The 16027-nt window shown below is 33.4% G+C and overlaps 2 protein-coding genes and 1 pseudogene across 2 annotated transcripts; 1 reads left to right on the top strand and 2 right to left on the bottom strand.

Annotated features, from left to right (window-relative positions):
- Positions 1-9374: 9374 nt before the first annotated feature.
- On the top strand, positions 9375-10210 carry LOC127811803 (trans-resveratrol di-O-methyltransferase-like; annotated as a pseudogene).
- Positions 10211-12591: 2381 nt separating this feature from the next.
- On the bottom strand, positions 12592-14256 carry LOC127811898 (trans-resveratrol di-O-methyltransferase-like). The gene is made up of 2 exons (XM_052352093.1): positions 13489-14256; positions 12592-12923 (listed from the first exon to the last, which is right to left on the bottom strand). The coding sequence occupies exons 1-2, from the start codon at positions 14243-14245 to the stop codon at positions 12592-12594; spliced, it is 1089 nt and encodes a 362-aa protein (XP_052208053.1). The 5' UTR covers positions 14246-14256.
- A 912-nt stretch (positions 14257-15168) lies between these two features.
- On the bottom strand, positions 15169-15711 carry LOC127811804 (uncharacterized). The gene has a single exon (XM_052351980.1). It carries the CDS (start codon positions 15709-15711, stop codon positions 15169-15171), a length of 543 nt encoding a protein of 180 aa, XP_052207940.1.
- Positions 15712-16027: the final 316 nt, after the last annotated feature.

The following is a 16027-nucleotide window of genomic DNA, read 5'->3' on the forward strand; positions in this document are numbered from 1 at the left end:
TGATAAATTAACCTCAAGAATTAGGTGTTATAAATATTCTGAAGTGTCTAATTTAAAGGATCGGGCTTTTAAAGAAAACTTGGGTTGGAACCAAGTGTATTGGGTTTTGTTTTATTTAAGAATGAGGTTGTGAAGCCCTTGGGCCTAAAAATATATATTGGGGCTACTGTGTTGGGCTAATGAAATAGGTATCGGGCCCATGGGCATAAAGATTTGTGTATTTTAATTAATCAAAATAAATGAATTATGAAAAGTCTAATGAGGACTTGAAGGTTGTTCATTGTGTGTGTGAAAAGTATGGGTGAAATGGGAATTTTATAAATGAGTATTATTATAAATGAATTTATGAGTGATATTGGGTAAAAAGAAAAATGGAAAAGAAAAGAAAAAAAGGCAAAAGACCAAAATGGGTTAATAAATTGTGGTGTGTGTGTAAAAGAAAGGGGCAAAGTGGTAATTTGGCCAAGGGGTGGTTGGAAAGTTGATGGCGACCATCCTTCCCCATGCTTTTTTCTTTTCCTCGTCTCCTTTTCTCTTTCCTTTCCTCTTCTCCTGATCGGTCATCTTTTTCATCATCATCATCTTCTTCTTCTTTATTTCTTCTTTCATTGTCAATCTCCATTGGAGCTTCAAGGGTGGAAGTTGTAGCTGGTTGTTCATCTCTTTGGATGAAGCATCATAAGACAAGTTCTTTTTGCATTTCTTTTTGGTTATGCAAGTTTCTACTCTATTTCTTTTACATGGTAAGTTCCCTTACCTCCTTGTTTCTTTTAGAGGCAAGTCCTTCTTCTAAATAAATGTTCTATTACTTCTTACCATTTCGGTGAGAGTTCTCGTTTCTTTTATTTTATCTCAATGCAAGTTCATGGTGCTTTTCCTTATTAATGCAAGGTTGGTTCTATTCTTCTCTCTAAGGTCAAGTTGGTTTTATTCGTTGTTCTTTTATATTCGATTCTTTTGCCTCCTTAGAAGATTCAATCTTGAATCCATATTGATTGGTGGACCTAATTCTTCTCATTCCTTAAAAAAGTTTGTGTTTTTATCACAATGGGTCTTTTCGAGAGTTGTCATTAGGGTCTAGCTCACCCTAAATTCTCAAAGGAATGACATTTGATTGATTAGGAATTTTAAAGAAGCAATGTAGCATCCCAAAAATTTGGAGATAAAAAAATAATTATTAATTTTAGTATTTGAGGATATTTTGGATAAAATATTTATTTGTGGTATATTTGAGAAATTAAGAGAAAATGTTTAATTATGTTATTTTGAGAAAATGGGTAAATAAGGTAATTAATAATTCTTGTATTTATGGAGACTATTGGTTAATTGTGAGGTTAAAGAAAATATTAAATTATTTGGAGAAGCACACATGAATTTTTTGTTTAAACATTGTGCTTTAGTCAAGACAATTATTGAAAAAAAAATAATAATTTATAGTGTTAAAATATAACGAAAACTTTATCTCTTTCAACATCAAATTTTATGACTTATTAAAGGAAAGACAAAGTAAGAGCATGCGTATACGAACAAAATATGCATAACATGTCAAGTGGTTGTCTTATTTTTTGTGTTACCATTCAACAACTAGTTTAAAGGATGATTTTTTCTTGTCCCTCCCATCCATGTTTCTTTCGTTTGATAAATAATTTTGTTTTTTTATTTCAACCATAACTATAACACCGAGTTTATTATTTTATTACACAATTTTTAGTTTTTTTCATTAATTTTTTATCTTTTCTTAAGAGTACAAATTAATATGAATTAATTTGTATACGATTGTCTTTTCTAAACATTTTTTAGGGAAGTAATTAACAACGGTAGATGTTTTGTAATTTTTTTTAATAAATTCTTACTGTAACAATCTGTTAGTGGGCCTAGAATTTTACTTGAATTATGACTTCTTATGTGTGATAAATTAACTTCAAGAATTAGGTGTTATAAATATTCTGAAGTGTCTAATTTAAAGGATCGGGCTTTTAAAGAAAACTTGGGTTGGAACCAAGTGTATTAGGTTGTGTTTTATTTAAGAATGAGGTTGTGAAGCCCTTGGGCCTAAGAATATATATTGGGGCCATTGTGTTGGGCTTATGAAATGGGTATTGGGCCCATGAGCATAAAGATTTGTGTATTTTAATTAATCAAAATGAATGAATTATGACAAGTCTAATGCATTAATTATTTCTTTTTGGTCCGATTCTTTTTTAATGTTTGTAATTCTTCCCCAAAGCTTTTGTGATGTTTTAGTTGGCTTCAAAATTATCTCACGGATATGTAGGTGTTCAAAAAATGGGGAAGTCAATTAATGGTGAGAATTGAAAATGAAAATCATGAGTTTTTAATGATGAATTCATGTAATCAACTTGTTTGACCTTGAGAAATGGTATGGAAATGAATCTCAATGAATGATACTAAATCATGTGATGAAAACATCATTGGCTCATCTGAGGATACAATCTTGAAATGTCTAAGTGCGCATGATGATCGTGATGAGAACATTTCTAATAATGAAGCATGTTCGATATGTTTACTTGAAACCTTCATGAGCATTGCATGGTATTATTATTTATGGTATGGAAATGAATCTCAATGAATGATGCTAAATCATGTGACGAAAATATCATTGGCTCATGTGAGGATATAATCTGGAAATGTCTAAGTGCGCATGATGATTATGATGAGAACATTGCTAATAATGAAGCATGTTCGATATGTTTACTTGAAACCTTCATGAGCATTGCATAATATTATTATTTGCGCACCTATTATTTTGCGCGGCGGTTATGTATCGCGGGGTGAAAAAATGATTTCCTAAAGAGCGTTTGATGCGAGTGAGGCAGCCATAAAACCCAGTAGAAGCAATGCTCAAGCCAAATGAATGGCTAAATGATTTTTCTATGTATATGTATGCATGCATGTGAATGAAAGGCTTTGAGGGCTGATGTGATACACGAAAATCTATGTATTCATGAGAAATGAAACGATGCAAAAAATGCATAATGACAATGGCATGGGAATGATAATAATGATTGAGAAATGAAACAATGCATAAAATGCATAATGATAATGGATGCATGGGAATGATAATAATGATTGAGAAATTAAACGATACATAAAATGCTTATGACAATGATATGAGAATGATAATAATGATGGGAACTAACGGGAAATTCTACTCATACTTGGGAAGTTGGGTCTATTCCACTTTGGTTTATCCATACCTTGACTCTATTGCTCTATTTGTTGTATTTTATACTTGCTAAGGCTTGTGGCTCACCTTGTTTATTTTTGTCATTCTAGATAAAGGAAAAGCAATTGCTGGTGGTGAGTCCAGTGAGACTAGAGCCCAGGTCTAATTGTGTATAGAGATGTCCCAACCTCAAGATCCATGGTTGTAATGTTGAGAGTAGGAAATAGAGGGTTCAATTTATTGTTAGAACCTTAGTGCCATTTTATTTGAAAAATGTATAGGCAGTAAGCCCAAGATTGTAATGTAAAGGGTGTGTAATATTTATTTTGAGCTCCTATTGATAGTGAGTAAATGTGGAGATGCTTTATTTTGGCTCTTGATGATTAGTGAGCAAGTAAAAAAAAAAATTGGTAATAAATCTAAGTTATTGTTTCTGTATCCATTTTGTAATTAATGCAAATTAATTATTTGTTTTTTTGAAGGTTCATTGGTTGTATTCTATTAATTTATATGTACTTCATTGATTTAGAATATACTTTGTAATCATAAAAAAAAGGAAAGAAATGTCCATTCTAGATTGAGCCATTACAATAAAATATGTGGATAAATAATTTATAGAGTACTCTGTTTATACACCCCCATGAACATGGAGTTTTCGGCCTATGTACTCCCTAAATTTTATATTTTTCCAAATTAGTTTTTAAATTTTCTCAAATTAGTCACAATACTCCCTTTGTTACTAATGGCGGCGTTAGGTAAAGATAAGTTTGTTTGATATCAACTTTTTACTTGGCTTTACTGTTAGAACCTTATTTAAAACGTTTGGTTGCAAAGCTTTAAACAGTCTGTTGAGTGAACAACTTAGGCCATTTTTTGGTCTAACAACCCTTTAAAAAGAGTTATTGACTCTTCAATAAGCCAAAAGCTCTTTAATAAACAACATTTCATATTTTTATATCAAATACTTTATAAGTTTGTTTCTCAAAGACATCCATAAGCTTTACCTTAATTAAGCTGCACCTTAATTAAGCTGCAACAAACGAACCCTAAATTGATCATACATGCACCAAATGAACTTAGCTCAGATGTCTAGCGTAACCAAACAGTATATATGTCTATAACAAATTATTCAGGCTTTGAATGAAATTATAAACATTTGAAGGGGTACCTTTCGAGGTCCGAATTCTATCACTAGAACCACAAATTCTTTTGAAAATACTCATTTCATATATTCCTAAACCACATTTAATTCTTATGTATTTAAAATATTCATTCTTTCTTGATATCTTATTTTATCTTTTCAAATTTCAAAAAGTGGAAAAGGGTGTCAAATATTTCGGCTGTATTCTCTTTATTGTTTTAAACTCATTTTTAGTTTTCGATTTTCTAAAATAATAAAAATGCATTATCTTTGTTATTTTTCAAAATATATTTTTGAAAACAAAAAAAAAAATTACAAAGAAAACTCAAAACAACAAAAAGTTATTTTGAGTGTTTTCATTTAAAACAAACTCTAAACTCAAAACACAATTATTTATTTATTTATTCATATTTTATTATTATAATAGAAAAAAATATTACAAAATTCAGTAACTTTAAATATTTCTAATTTACTAAATAATCAAATTTATTAAATAAAATATCATTAAAATAATCCCAAAATACTTTGGTGCATCATATATAACTCGTGGTGTAATTGTTTCTTACTTGTCTTAATAAATTCACATTAAGTATATATCTCAACAACATCTGTCACCAAGCGATTTCTTATTAAGAAAAACTAAATTTTTCAAGGCTCCACTCCACCTCCCTTAGAACATTTTCTGGCAACAGTCATCCATAGCAAGAAAGGTAAAAATTCATGAATTAATTATCTGAACTAAAAATTCAAGATTTTAAAGATGTACTGTCAATTTATTTATATTTATATTTATTATAAACAATTTAGGTTGTATCAATACAAGAAATAAAAATAAAACATTAACTCAACCAAACCATCACACGACATCATCCTTACACATTTAAATTAAATTAAATTTATATTTTTATATAAGAATATCTATTATTTTTTTAAATTAACTCTTATATTTTTAAACATTAATTCAACAATTTATATAATTGTATTTTTGAATAAGAAAATTTACCAAATTTTTAATTAATTTTAATTGGGTGATAACGGATTTGTTATCACCCAAATGATTTTGGAGAAAAACTAAATTAGAGTTTTTCTAGGAAATTTTATAGACAAAATCATATTTTTATCTCTATATTTTTATATTTTTTTTATGTCGTCATTCGGATTTTTCATTATTTCAGTTATATCTCTGAACTTGCATGTTTTAGTCAATTTAACCTCTATAATTTATTTATTTTTTCTTTGTATGACAACTTGAACTTTTTATTATTTCGATTATACTTCTGTATCTGCATTTTCGAATCAATTAACCTTTATACTTTAATGTGTAAAAAGAAAAGATAAAGTAAAATAAATCAATTTAATTATTTTCTACAAGTCAAAATACAAAAATTAAATCGACTCCAAAATACAGATACAGAAGTATAATTAAAATAATAGAACATTTTGATGATCACATAAAAATAACGTAAAAATATAAAAATAAAAATATGAATGTGACCAAACTTTATATGACCATTTCTTCCGGATATCTATTATTGCTTCTCCACAATTTTTCCATGATTGAGGGTGGGTAGGTGGGTGAATTGGAAATTTACCTACACATTGTCGGAAAAGGTTCTGAGTTTGAAGAAACCCAACCTTTTTACATTCAAAACCCCATTGAAAATTTACTTAGAAACTTGTGGCTTCATGTTACAATGATACTTAATTGAAAAATATTATTTTTAGATAAAGTTTTTACATGTTATTATATATTCAATTTATTATATATTATATATTCTATTAAATCAAAAACATAAGAGAATTTATAAATTCATATATAATGTATAATTTAATAAAATTCAATATATAATAAAATATAAAATTCTATGTATAAATAACATTCATGTGCATTCACTATCCATTATTATATTTTTTCTTCTTCGCTTCCTTTGACAAAGTTCAACAATCACAAACAAATCAAATCAATACCAACCAATTAAACATTATTCATTGTTCATTATTGTTTACACGTTTAATTGTTGGGGTGTCTAGGAGATTATTTAATTTTTTTATCAAACATATTATTGGTTATTTAAATCATGAGTATATTTTATGCACTTGAAGTTTTTATTTGTGTAGTATTTGGATGTCTTTATCATAAAATATTGACATTCGTGTAAAAAATTAAATAATGTTTAGGGATATAAATGAATATTTGAAGAATAAAGAAAAGTGATCGTTGTCTACTGAGTATTATTTAGATGAGTAATTGGGTGTCTTTATCATAAAATATCGACATTAATTTTGTCTTTAAATGCTTAGAGAGGTAAGAAAATATGTGGATCACAATTTCAAAATTACAAGTGCAATCATTTTCAAGATATCTTTTGGCATGTTTCATATATTTTTATGTTTTATTGTGATACTTGGGTATACTTTGGGACCAAAAGATAAAAACCCTCACCTTAAGGGCCCCTAGCAGCTCAGCCCCATAATTTCTGCAGGAAAGATAAATCACGAAACTCAATAGTGAGATTCAAACACAGGACCATACACCATTTATATAGTAGTTAAATCCAATACTCTTGAGACCAACACATGTACGGTCTCAACCTCTGGACTATACCCGTGGAGACTACTTGGGTATACTTTGACAAAAGCTATAGATGTTTTGAGATTTTTCCAAAAAATACTTATTGAAAAAAAAATTAATACAATTGGTCTTTAAACTTTATACTCTGTAATATATTAGTCTTTATATTTTAAGTTATCTTATAGCAATTATTAAAATTTTAATCTTATTAGAATTTAATTCCTCTTATAAAAATATTTAATTGGATTCCATCAAAAAAATTATCATTTTGCAAATGTATAAAATAAAGAAGTAGCTCGTCAACGTCTTTATATACCCAGTGTATTATATATAGCTAGGAAGGTAAACATTGTTAGGTTAGTACTAGGGGTGAGCAGAAATTCGGTTAAATCGAACTAACTGAATTAAGCCGACCAATTTGGTGGGTTTGGTTTGATTTTTTTGATGAAATAATTTAGTTCGGTTAATTCAGTTTGGTTCGATTAGTAATATTTCTAATTTTCGGTTATTCGATTTATCGAATTAACCGGTTCAACCGCCCCCCTCCCCTTAACCGACCTAACTGGTTCAACGACCCCCACTCCAAACAAGGAACCCACCCGACCCGCGAGACTCACTCCCCCCTCTCAATTCTCTCTCTCCCCCTACCCTCTTGCCTACGACTGCTGCTGAAACTACACCCCCCCCTCTCTCTCTCCCCCCACCATCCCACTCGTAGGCGAGACTGCGAGATCAATTCCGGCGGCCCCAAAACACGGAACCCACGCCCGACCAAATCGAACCCTAACCCTCACCCCACCATCGATCCCTCGCCTTTGTTTCTTATTTTCCTTGTACTTGGACGATCGATGAGGGCTATTCCAAGATCTGGGCCATGGCGGCGGCTACCGAAGTGGCGGAGGGGTAATCGGCGACGACGACATGCGCATCGAAGCTTGTCGACCAGATCGATGCCTTTCCCTTCGCCGATTGTCGTCTCCTTGTTTCTTCCTTCCTTTGTGCTTGGATGATCGACCCCATACGGCCATACCAACGATGATCGGCCATCAGACACAGGTTAGTATTGATGTTAGGTTAGGGTTTTAATTTCTCAATTTGTTTGACTTTCAATGATGATCGATCGTCCCCTTCATTTCCTTGTTATGGATTAGTTTCTTGATATTTCAGTGATGTTAGTTACTTAGTTTCAGTGAGATAGTTTCTTGATATTTTTTTCCTTTTATTTGTATTTCTTTCTTTTGCACAAATTAATTTGTATTCTCTCAATTTCTAAATGGTTTTGCTGCTTTTGCATATGCTGTTCTTGTATTTCATTTCTGCAAATTGGTAGAATGGTTTGTTTCTATACTGATTTTGCATAATCGGTTATCGATTCAGTTAATTTAGTTTAGTTTTTGATTAGTTCGGTTAGTAGGGTTGGTCGGTTCGGTTCGGTTAGTATTTTTTGGTCGGTTCGATTCGGTTATAATCGATTGCACACTCCTAGTTAATACTTTAGTTGGTTATTTCATAGAAAAGCACCTTTATTTTCCAACAGTCCAATATTTTGTTGTGAAGATTTGGAAACAACATGGCCTTCAAAGTAGGAAATGAAAATATTTGGGAAATGTGTAAAATATAATTTTTAATATAAAAAATAATTATTCAATCTAAAAATAAACATAAATTCTTTAATGTATATTCAAACAATTTTTAAAAATAAATTAAAAAAAATAAAAATTTTAATTTAGAGATAAAAAAATTTCTGTCTCAAACTTTTTCGTGGACGAAACTTGTTTCTAAATTGGAAATGCATTTATGATATTTTTTTATTATTACGAAATAATTTCAAAATATTTTTAAAATTGTAGAAATGACCCAATTTTTTTTTTTTTTACTTTTTTAACCTTTTAAAAATAAAAATATTTCAAAAATGTTGAAATGATACTCCAAAGACATTTTCATACATCATAACTTGTGGTGTAGTTGTTTCTTGCTTTATCTTAAAAAATTCATATTAATTATATATCTCAAAACATCTGTTCCCAAATGATTTCTTATTAAGAAAAACTAAATTTTTCAAAGGTCCACCTCTTGGTACATTTTCTGCCAACAGTTGTTCATAACAAAAAAGGTATCATGGCTAATTTAAAAAAATTCATGAAGTATTTGAACTAAAAAATTTAAGATTTTAAAGATTTACTGTCAATTTTTTTTATATTTATTATATCAATACAATAAATAAAAATAAAACATTAACTTGACCAAAGCATCACATGTTGTCATCCTTACACATTTAAATTAAATTAAATTAATATATTTATATAAGAATGTGTATTAAATTTTTTAAATTAAAATTTATATTTTATATTTTCGAATAAGAAAATTTACCGAAATTTTAAATTAATTTTAATTGGGTTCAGAGCATTGTGCAAGCTATATATACACATACATATGCATGTCCTGAATGTTCAGAGCTATTCAGCACAAACTAAATCACATCAATCTTAAGAAATGGCCATGAATGGCGAAGAGAGAATTGGCACTACCGATGAGCTTCTCCGTGCGCATGCTCACGTCTGGAACCATACCTTCGCTTTCGTAAGCTCAGCCTGTCTGAAATGTGCAGTTCAGCTGGGCATACCAGTCATCATTCACCGCCATGGCCAACCCATGAAGCTCTCCCATCTGGTTGCTTCTCTTCCTGCTCTCAACCCCTCCAAATCCCACTGCATCCGTCGCCTCATGCGCGTGCTAGCTCACGATGGGTTCTTCGTTGAGCTGAAAACCGCCGCCGGAGAGGAGGGAGAAGCCGAGTACGCGCTCACGCCGGCCTCCCATGCATCTCCTCCTAAGGACTACACCTGCGAGCGCGTCGCCTTTCCTCCTCATGATTCTCCATCCTCTCATGGTAAAGCCATGGAATTGGCTGACTTCATGGCTGGGGAACGACGATCTCACCCCGTTCTTGACGGCGAATGGACGGACGCTTTGGGATTTCGCAGGCCAGAACCCCGCCTTTAACAGTCTTTTCAACGAGGGCATGGAGAGTGATGCGCGCATGGTGGCATCTGTGGTGATCGAAGAGTGCTTCGAGGGGCTGAGCTCGTTGGTCGATGTGGGGGGCGGCACCGGGACGATGGCTAAGGCCATTGCGGAGGCATTCCCAGAGATGAAGTGCACTGTGCTTGATCTTCCTCAAGTTGTTGACAAGCTGCCAGGGAGAAAGAACTTGTTCTTCACTCCTGGAAACATGTTTGAGGCCATCCCCCCTCCAAATGCAATTTTACTCAAGGTATACTATTACTCCTTTTGTGAGAATGTGCAATAGTCTGCTAATTGGATCACACTATTCCTATAGAAGAGGGTTTACAAAACCCTTTATAAGTGCGATTTATCGCGATATATCACGATTTTTTTTATCCCCTTCTCTCTCTCCCCACCCACCTCACTTTCACCTGCTCTCGCCGCCGCCTCACCTCCTCTCACCGCTGCAATCTCACCGCCTCGCCCTTACCGCCTCATCACCTTGCCGCCTCTTGCTCTCGTCTGCTTTTGCCGTCGCCTCGCCTTCTCTCACCGCTGCAACCTCACCGCCAAGGATGAAGCGGGCGGCGACGATCGGCAAACAACGAGAGCGAGGTGGGCAAGAGAGAGACAGAGGAAAGAGAGAGAGTTTTGGGTGAGGTGAGAGAGAAACAAAGGAAATAAAGAGTTTTGGGTGAGGTAAGAGAGAGACAGAGGAAATAGAGAGTTTTGGGTGAGTTTGGGTCATTTATTATAAGGGTAAATGGGTTATTTCATCAATTTGTAAAGGGTTCTGTAACCCTTTTTCTATACAAATATCATTATTCAGAGTTATGCTATTTGTACAGAAAGAGATTTACATAATGTTTTACAGGGATAATGAAATGACCAATTTATCCTTGATAAATGACCAAATGACCCAAACTTGAAGACCCAAAACACTCTCTCTCCCTCTGTTTTTCTCTCTCGTTATCAATGGAGTCATCAAATCAAAGATTGAGTTACTCAAAGTGCCAAAATATTAAATCTTAAAGAGTTGAGAATCAGCCATGAGAGGGCGACAGTTGCACATCAAAGCATAATAGGACACCATTCAATTCATTTATCAGTAAAAATGGTTTGGAATTGGTAGATTTACGGAACACCAACATGTTATTCTCTTCTTCACCCAAAATTTGTTCCAAATCACGAACACCTCCCAAATGGACCCAAAATCCACAAATTTTGTAAATAAAAAAATAAAAATCAAGGAAAAATAATAGATTGAATCTGTACACAGCCATGAAATAAATATCTGAAAGAAAATGGAAAGAAGAATCAAATCAAATCAAATTTGAATGCAAATAAGTCGATAACAGCTGCTTCAATCTGTTGAGCTGGGCCCAGGGCTTGCCCTTCCTGCTCTAATGGAGCAAGCTCAGGACTTTGGTGGAGCGACCGGCAGCTCCCGCTCCGGTTGTCGACGCTGAGCCTGTACTGGTTCCACTGGTGGTCCACAGTCTTACTTCTCGGATTCATTGGAGAACGACAAAGAGGATGACGAGCTGAGTTCTATCCCGTCTCTTTGTCTCCTGCTTTTCAAATCCAATTTATCGTGATAAATTGCTTCAATTTACATGTTAAATATCATTAATTTCTCACGATATATCACACCTGTAAATCAATCAGTAAAAGTGTTCATGTACAAATAACATAACTCCTTATCTTATAATAAACAACACATACATAACAGCTCCTCCTTTATGAAAAATATATATAATATAAAAATCAAGCTTCCACGAGAACCTTCTTCCTACCATAGATCTATATATATATATATATATATATTATACTATATAATATATAATATAATAGATCTATGATTTTATTTATTTATTTTTACATAAAATGATAATTAAAAATAAATTTGGATGATATTTATTTATTTTTTAAAGATGATATTTATCATCTTTAAAAATAAATTTGGATGATAAATTTTATTTATTTATTTTTTAAAGATGATATTTATTTGAATACTCCAAAATCATTTTAGAATTAGAATTATTTATACATAATTAATTATCTTCTCAAAATAAATTTGGATGTCAGAGTTATATATCTTGTTTGGGTGTTTGTGTGGGACTTCCCACTTATGAAAAATTTATGCCTTTCAATCCAAAATATTGTTTTGGCTTCTTGGACTTTTAATTGGTTTTTGCTTATGACGCAATAAAATAAAATATTTAAAAAGTGTTTTAAAAAATCACTATTGTTGGGACCCAATTTCTATTAAAGAGTGGAGGATTGTAAACTCAAAATACCCACATAAATTATATGATAAAAACAATATATTATTACTAAATATTTATCTTTTTCAAGGTAAAAGACATTAAATAAATTAGCCTTTGCCATCGACTTCCAACAACCAAATCCTAGCTCCAAATACTTAAGAAATCAAACCAAACAAATAGAACCCAACACTTAGAATACATATCAGTAGACAAGCTTGCCATGTTTACTAAATCGAGAATACAGAAATACATGTTTACTAAATCTAGTAAACATTGGATATTATATCTATATGTCACTAATTATTAATACATCAAATGTTTGAAACAACTTATTGAGATTGATGCTTTATTTCCCCTATATATAAAGGTTTTAAAGGAATATATAACTTAGCTTCATGACATTAGGAATCACTTATCATGGATAAACCTCGATGAGAGATCGTAAACCAATAGTAGGGTTTATCTTGTAATCACTAAAGCCAATTATGGAGAATAAGTTTGCCCACTCTTTCTCAGTTCTTTCCTTCAAAGAGAGCAACACCATCATTAACATATCAGAGAAGAGTTGTATTTGAGTGGACTTGTCACCATTTTCATTTGCTTCTTCTACCTTTTGGTGTCCCACCACCATGTCGATGATGATAACCTTTCCTCTTTCTTGTCTGTTTGGAATGACCTCTTTACAATGCTTCAGTATCTTCACGCAATCTTTATCACCCCAATCATGCAATATCCACCGCAAACAAAGATGGATAAGGCATATAAAAGGAAAAGAATAAAATATTTTTGAGTGATGAACAAGTTTCCTATCTTGTTTTCTTGAAAAAATAGTGAAAATGAAAATTGGAAATTAGAAACTAGAACTAAACTAATTGTTACTCAAATTAAACAAGTGAAAAACAAAAGGAGAGTAGAAGTAAATTATGGATTAGCCCTTAGGGTTTGTTTGACCGTAAAGGGTTATAGTGACTCTTTTTTTTTAAACTTATTGGGGGTCAGAAGAAGAGCCCATAGACTATTTCTGTGTTATTATCTTGTGCATGACGTAGTTATCTAGATTATTATACATGCTCGACTAATTGTAAAATTGCATGTTTCACAATTAGAAACTAAAACAAAATCAAATGTGACCCAAAATAGACAAAGCAAAAAACAAAAACAGAAGAGAATTAGATGATGAACCTTTTGGATTTGCCTAATTGGGAAAGGGACATAGTGGCCTTTTTTATCCCACCAGGTTTAGAAAGACAGTTAACACAAACTATTTTTATGTTCTTATTTTTTGCGTGATATCCTTAACAGACTATTGCAATTGCATTTGCTGGGGGGATGGCCTCAAACAAGTTCTTTCTCCCTGGCAGCTTGTCAACAACATGAGGAAGATCAAGCACAGTGCACTTCATCTCCGGGAATGCCTCCGCAATGGCCTTAGCCATCGTCCCGGTGCCGCCTCCCACATCGACCAACGAGCTCAGCCCCTCGAAGGTTCCCCTGCACTCTTCGATCACCACAGACGCCACCATACGCGCATCACTCTCCATGCCCTCGTTGAAAAGACTGTTAAAGGCGGGGTTCTGGCCGGCGTAATCCCAAAGCGTGCGTCCATTCGCCGTCAGGAACGGGGTGGGATCGTCGTTCCCCAGCCACAGAGTCAGCCAATTCCATGGCTTTACGATGAGAGGATCGAGAACCAAGAGCACGAAAGGCGACAGGCTCGCAGATGTAGTCGTTAGGAGGAGATGGGAGGCCGGAGTGAGCGTGTACTCGGCTTCTTCCTCCTCTCCGGCGTCGGCGGCTTTCAGATCAACGAAGAACCCATCGTGAGCTAGCAGGCGCATGAGGCGACGGATGCAATGGGATTTGGAGGGGTTGAGAGCAGGAAGAGAAGCAACCAGCTGGGAGAGCTTCACGGGTTGGCCATGGCGGTGAATGATGTCTAGTATGCCCAGCTGAACTGCACATTTCAGACAGGCTGAGCTTACGAAAGCGAAGGTATGGTTCCAGACGTGAGCATGCGCACGGAGAAGCTCATCAGTAGTGCTAATTCTCTCTTTGCCATTCGTGGCCATTTCTTAAGATTGATGTGTGGTTTAGTTTGTGCTGAATGAATGTCTATGAACATTCAGGCTGTGTATATATAGCTTGCAGAATGCTATATTCTGCACGCAGTGAGATTGCTTTCATTTACGTATGGTAGGAGAGAAACTGAAAGAAAATGAAGAGGAAAAGGAAAGAGATTGCTTTCACCCCTCTCTCTCTCTCTCATATTATAAAATTTAAATCTGATATAAATAAAAATAACATTTTTTATAAAAAACAAGAAATTAAAATGTATAAATAAAAAAATATAAGAGTTTTTATATATATTATTTTAATACAAAAATTATAAAAAATAATTATTCAATCAAATATAAATATAAATTTCATCATCTATTAAAATAAATATAAATATAAATTATTTTTGTCTCTAATGTGGTCATCGAGACAATAGAGATGAAACTATTTTCATCTTTAACGTAATTACAAAATAGAACGGGTTTCTAATAGTTTTCTAATATTGTTGAATGACCCCTAAATGTGTTTAAAATTATCAGAATGGCCTAGTATGTTCTTTTTTTTTATATATATTTCTTGAAATTTAGCGTTAGAAAACATTTTGAAAATAATAAAACAACACCATTTCAATGTTTTCATGCATCAAATGATACTAATGACCCATCTCACATAGATACGAACATACGTTGACCAAATTACCCTTAATCATTTTGGCATCATCAAATGTGTGCCGCAAGGAAGACGGTACGTAGAAGCACACGACATCAGCTCGCTGATCGTCAACTTTGAGGGATAGCACTTGAAGATCTCGCGAGTAGCATGCTCCTCAGAAGCTCGCTGGGTGACTGCATGGGTGGTTGTAACGCCCCGTTTTCCGAGCACGCTATCACTTAGGATAATTCTGAGATACTAATTTTTTTTTTATTTAAAACTACGACTAAATGAAGGTTGAGGCCAAGTAAGCACTCTCTATCTTATCTTGCTTCAGTCTTTCATCTTCCTGAACACAGTGTGAGATAATCTCATTCAGAGACCAAGTCTCTTTCTGACAGTTGTAGTTCATCTTAAACTGGTTAAATTGTGTCGGAAGTGAAATCAAAACTAGATGCACTAGCAATCCCTCCGAGAGTTCAAGCTTAAGTGCTTTTAACTTAGAAGCAAGATGAGACATCTCCATGATGTACTCCCTGATGTTGCCTTTACCCTTATACCTCTTTGAAATTAGGCTTGCCAAGAGTGTACCAATTTCACCCTTTTCATTCTTGGCAAACCTCTTTTCAATATCCGCAATGAAATCCTTAGTCGTAGTAATCTTTTCAGATATTGTGCCCCTGAATGCTTCCAGAATGACTTTCTTCATGATCATCATGCACATGCGATTTGATCTCTCCCATTTTTCCATCTCCCTCCTTTGATCAGAGGTACTCGAATCCGTAAGAGGTGCTAGAGAATTAACCCTTATCGCAAGGTCAAGATCCATGACTCAGAGAACTATCATGAGATTCTCTTGCCATGACTTGAAGTTAGAGCCATTTAACATAGGAATAGAATTGATAGTGACAGTAATATTAGCAGGAGCGAGTGCTGAACAGAGAACAACAAACAAACAAAACAAAGCTTATATAAGTCTTAAAACAAAATTAAATTCAAATAAAGGCAAATTCCATCTCAAGATACCGGACACTCCATTAATAGTTTCATCTTTGGACAAAATATTAACTTGCAAGTGATATCTTGGTGTAGTAATCAAATACTGATAATAATAACATAACAAACAATAAATCTTCCTTTGGGCC

The sequence above is a fragment of the Diospyros lotus genome, chromosome 10, assembly GCF_014633365.1.
Source record: "Diospyros lotus cultivar Yz01 chromosome 10, ASM1463336v1, whole genome shotgun sequence".
NCBI classification, from domain to species: domain Eukaryota; kingdom Viridiplantae; phylum Streptophyta; class Magnoliopsida; order Ericales; family Ebenaceae; genus Diospyros; species Diospyros lotus.

Excerpts from the sequence above, each read along its gene's own strand:
- LOC127811898 (XM_052352093.1), bottom strand. The coding sequence starts at position 14,245 with ATGGCCACGAATGGCAAAGAGAGAATTAGCACTACTGATGAGCTTCTC. Across the intron at positions 12,924-13,488 it reads CATCCCCCCAGCAAATGCAA|TTTGTTTGCGGTGGATATTG; the intron begins TTGCAATAGTCT and ends GCCTTATCCATC.
- LOC127811804 (XM_052351980.1), bottom strand. The coding sequence starts at position 15,711 with ATGGATCTTGACCTTGCGATAAGGGTTAATTCTCTAGCACCTCTTACG.